Source organism: Bidens hawaiensis, unplaced genomic scaffold (genome assembly GCF_021521415.1).
Source record: "Bidens hawaiensis isolate Kalapana, Puna unplaced genomic scaffold, B.hawaiensis_p1.1 tig00029364_1, whole genome shotgun sequence".
In the NCBI taxonomy this organism is placed as follows: domain Eukaryota; kingdom Viridiplantae; phylum Streptophyta; class Magnoliopsida; order Asterales; family Asteraceae; genus Bidens; species Bidens hawaiensis.
Window position 1 is genome coordinate 237,442 of NW_027494865.1, and position 5,056 is coordinate 242,497.

The window sequence follows — 5,056 nt, forward strand, 5'->3', positions numbered from 1 at the left end:
CATATTCATAAATAACGAGTAATTAACAATAAGCGCGCAAGCATGAGATTTCTCTCATGCGCGAGAAGGGACTCTTAGGTATTCTAGGCCGTTACGTCTAACCACCTATCCTAAAGTCAACGAGCTCTGATACCAATCTGTAACACCCCGACCAAAGGCGGATTATACATCGGGGCGCCACATATTGTTTCATTACTCGTGACACTATTGGGTGTCAATATTTAATAAATACATTCATTCGCGCACGCGCAAAGTAAACAAGATAACATAAATAATCATAAATCAATATATTATAAATCATAATATTCGAACAGCAAAAACTTGTCTTGATACATTTTAATCTAGGTCCAAAATAAAGAAAACTTCCTACGTGTCCTCAAGCTCCAAAACAGCTACTGCAAACCTAAACATGTGTTAAAATAAACGTCAAACACTTGCGTGTTGGTGAGAAATCAAGTTTAATACAATACATAGATAACAATAAATCTGCGCGCAACATGTGTATGTCTGGTTTTCAACAAGGGTGTAATCCGATCGGGACCAACTCTAAGATTCATAGACTGCCAGTGCTCACAATTGAGCTCACAAACAAGAAAGACTGTGCAAGTGTAAACAAAAGAGAAAATCATAAACAATAGTTCTCCCGTGTTCATCTAATGGTACCATGAGAACTGCGGAATAGACCGACAAGACGGTTAATGATCCACACATACAAATAAACAGCCAAGTCTACGTCCTCAACACATGGGATACTGCGCGACTAAAGTTCATAAACAGTTTAAGACTCTAAGTTTGTATGAACACATGAACATCCCAAAACATTAAAAGCAAAAAGGGATTAGATACGAGATTACTCACTTGATAAAGATGCGGTGAAAGATAATGCAAGAACCAACTTTAAACAAGCACAAGTTAACCTATAAATAAGATTATTGTTTTAATGATTGGTTTTTAGTCTTAATTACAAGTTAGCATAATTAGTAAGTAAATTATTATATATAATATATATTACCGGAAAAGCAGGGCAGAACAGGGAGGAAGACGGAGGCAGAGAGGAAGACGGCAGAGAGAGCAAGGAGGAGGTTAAATTAAGTGTTTGTGTGTGATGTGTTAGGAAAAAATAAGATTATTATTTATAGGGAAACCCTAGGGAACACAATCCCTAGAAAAGAGGAAAAGATCTCCAAAAAGTAAAAGATTCTAAAAGCAAAAGATATCAAAAGATATGGCAGCTGCAGGGGGCAAAGGAAAAGCTGACAGGGAACAGTAACCGGCATGGGCGGGTCAGATAAAGGTACTGGTCAAGCATGGAAAAGCAGATCTCAAAAGATAATGTCAGTCACTTTTTCTGTCAACCAATGGGGTTGGTGCGCATGCTGCGCCAAAAGTGGCTTTTCAGACATAAAATAGGTCAGGTCAACAGCACAGAAGATAAGACAACACAAAAGCAAACAGGCTGGATAAAACAGAAGAAAAGATAAGTCTAGCGCGAGAAAGCTGCGCGCGAGAAGGCTAAGGCAGACAGAACAATCCTTAGCGCGCCGCGGGAAGGACTATTATCCTTAGCGCGCCGCGGGAAGAACTACCATTCTTAGCGCGCTGCGAGAAGAACTACAATTCTTAGCGCGTCGCGGGAAGAACTACCATTCTTAGCGCGCTGCGAGAAGAACTACAATTCTTAGCGCGTCGCGGGAAGAACTACCGTTCTTAGCGCGCTGCGAGAAGAACTACAATTCTTAGCGCGTCGCGGGAAGGACTACCGTTCTTAGCGCGCTGCGAGAAGAACTACAATTCTTAGCGCGCTGCGAGAACAGTTCGCCTCGCGTATCGCAGGAACAACTGGTCTTCACGCAGGCTTCCCTGTAAGGAGTCTGGCGCGTGGAGCTGCGCAGACAACCTTAGGCGGGAAGGAACAAAGGACAGAAAAAAGGTTAAGAGGGGTTCATGGCTTAAGGGCGGGACGGCGACAAGAGAGAAAAGAAGGCGGAAAGAGAGAAGAGGGACGGGACGGCGGAAAGAAAGAGAGAGAAAGAGGCGGGAAGGAAAATATATTATTATTATTAAAAGTAAAATATAAGTATAAATAAATATTAAATCATAAAAGAAAGAAATCGGGTCAGAGAAACGGGTACCTGGGTCGGGTCGGATCGGGGCAGATGTCACAGGTATGATTCTTCCATCCTCTCCTTCTTCTTTAACAACATATCTTTGATTTTTGAAACCCTACTTTACGATTTTGCTTGCTTCTGCTCCTTCACTCTTCCGTCACATTAACATGTTCTTTATAACTACGATTTCTTCATCTTCGTATCAGTTTCTCTGTATATCTATTTGAACCAAGGATGAAAGCCATTTTATATATGGGGTTTCAGTATATTACCCATGACCCAGGTACTTTTCATTCTTACTTGATACATAAAGTTGTAACATGAGTAAATGGTCGATTACAAGGGCTGTGTGCATCCGGCGATTTAAGTTCCTATCAAGTAACACGATTTAACTTAACTTCAATCTTCATCCAATTTGGTTAGAAAAAAGTCACACGTACATAAATTTATAGTTTTGTGTAATTTGTAGCTTTAAAGGTGAGGATGAAAATGAAAACATGAGCTTTCAGGTTGTGAAATTGAAGACACAGGATAAGAATAAACTTCAGGAAGAATTAGGGCTTTCAGGTTAGTTTTAGAAATGCCATTTTTGTATCTAATGTTTAGGCCTTTAAATGAATCGAATGAACACAAACGGAGCATGTTCATGTTCGTTCATTCATTTAGCTTTAACCGAACAAGCGTTTGAACACGAACAAATAAATGAACAGGGTTTTCTTGTGTGTGTTTGTTTGTTAAGAAAATGAACGTATTCGTCTATGTTTGTTTGTTAACAGCATAAAGTATAAACGAACGGTTCAGGAACTTAAACAAACAAACATAGATGAACAACATAACTGAACTAAAACCTATTAAAAGTAAATGTCAACAACAATGTTTGTGGTCTAAAAAGTTATTTAGACTAGAGTAAACTTTAATGGGCCTAAAAATTTAAATGAATATGTTAACGACCTAAAAAATTCGTAAACCAACGAACATAAAATAATTTAAATGAAAAAACGTAAACGAACGTTCATGAACATAAATGAGCGAACGGGACAAGTAATCATGTTCGTTCGTTTAACTAAATGAACAAAACTTTGTGTTCATGTTCGTACGTAAATAAACGAACATAAACGAATGGTTCACGAACTGTTCATTGAGCGTTTGGTTTGTTTACAAGTCTACTAATGTTTAGTAAAAATATCTGATGGTTTTCTGTTGCTAGATAATAATCAAGAAACTAAAGGAACATGGCAAGAAAGCCTGCAAATATGGAAAGATATTCTGAGAAGGGAGCAATTAGCCGAACAGTTAGATTCATCACGTGCTAAATATGCAATTGAATTTGACATGAAAGAGGTTGAAAAAAGTCTTCGTGAAGAAGATGCAAAGGCGAAAGCCAAAGGCACACAAGGCGTTAGAGCACTTTGGATATCAAAAAAATGGTGGCGTTACCGCCCTAAACTGCCTTACACTTATTTTCTTGAAAAACTTGAACATTCTGAGGTCAGACATGTGACTTTTTCTTAGATTTCTCTTTCTGAACACTTCATTTTTCTCAATATAGAGCTTTGACAGGTGGCTGCTGTTGTGTTCACTGAGGACCTGAAAACATTATATGTAACAATGAATGAAGGGTTCCCTCTAGAATATGTTGTAAGTTTCATACTTTTAATATATTAAAAACTCTGCAACCTTTTCCTTTGACTTTGACTGATTCGGGTTGTTTTCTATAGGTTGATATGCCTCTTGATCCATACCTTTTTGAAATGATCACAAATTCAGGAGCTGAAGTTGACTTACTTCAAAGGAAGCAAAGCTATTACTTATTAAAGTTTATAATTGCATTACTTCCCGGAATCTTGGTTTTGTGGTTTTTAAGGGAATCGCTAATGCTTTTACACATTACTTCAAAAAGATTCCTCTACAAGAAGTATAATCAGCTTTTTGACATGGCTTATGCCGAAAACTTTATCATGGTAACGTTATAATCTTCATATAAAACTTACTTTCTTGTTAGATATATACATATTTCATGGCCAATTTTTTTTTATTTTTATGTTAAATTCATTTTACAACTGCAGCCAGTTAGAGAAGTTGATGAAACAAAATCAATGTATAAGGATGTAGTGTTAGGTGGAGATGTTTGGGATCTTTTGGATGAATTAATGATTTACATGCGGAATCCTATGCAATATTATGAGAAAGAAGTCAAGTTTGTTCGGGTAATTTTAAATATTTTTGTATGATCAAATATTTGAAATAGGCCTGCAAATGAACTGAACGTTCAGTCATTTGTTCGGCAGGAAGTTCGTTTCATTACTAAATATTTGGTTGGAATTTATGCATCTTTTTATATGTTTTTTATTTTTTAATAAATATTTGTTATTAAAAAAATACTTGTGCTAATGATAAAGTTGATATAATTCTCTGTTTATTTCCTATGTACCAAACAAGAGAAATGATTCTCAGCTATATTTCTCTACTGAAATCTCTGTACTACCAAACAGAACAGTCAATTCTCATTCTCCAGACCAATTCCCTTTCTCTGCAATTCCATTTCTCTATTCCATTTCTCTACAATTCTCATTCTCTGTACCAAACACCCCCTTAGAGAAACCTTAGAGAAACTCTGGCCACCGGACCCCTTGACCCGCATGTGGTTCTGCCGATGTACATCTTTCAATCAACAACCTTTGGTGCTATGTGTATGTGTACACATAAGCAAAATCATATCTTTTTTACTGAATTGGTAAAAAAATATATATTGCAAAACAAAAGTGTCTAACTGAATAATACAAAATATTGAAGCAATATTGGATGGTGTTTGTACTGAGCCCTCGATTGAATACAACTTTGAGGAACGATTGAACAAAATTAAGAATACCGTGCGATGTTATGCATGATGTTATTGATGATTAGGCTATCTGGTACTTAATAAAAAAAATAGTTTATATAAGCTGAAA

At 36.8% G+C, this 5,056-nt stretch overlaps 1 protein-coding gene across 1 annotated transcript; it reads left to right on the forward strand.

Moving 5' to 3' along the window:
• Positions 1 to 2,605: 2,605 nt before the first annotated feature.
• Positions 2,606 to 4,315, forward strand: LOC143578845 (ATP-dependent zinc metalloprotease FTSH 12, chloroplastic-like; the record flags this gene model as incomplete). Its single annotated transcript, XM_077062313.1, has 5 exons — positions 2,606 to 2,675; positions 3,316 to 3,596; positions 3,669 to 3,746; positions 3,827 to 4,069; positions 4,175 to 4,315. Coding segments are annotated over exons 1-5 (813 nt in total), but the record flags the coding sequence as incomplete, so codon positions are not given.
• Positions 4,316 to 5,056: the final 741 nt, after the last annotated feature.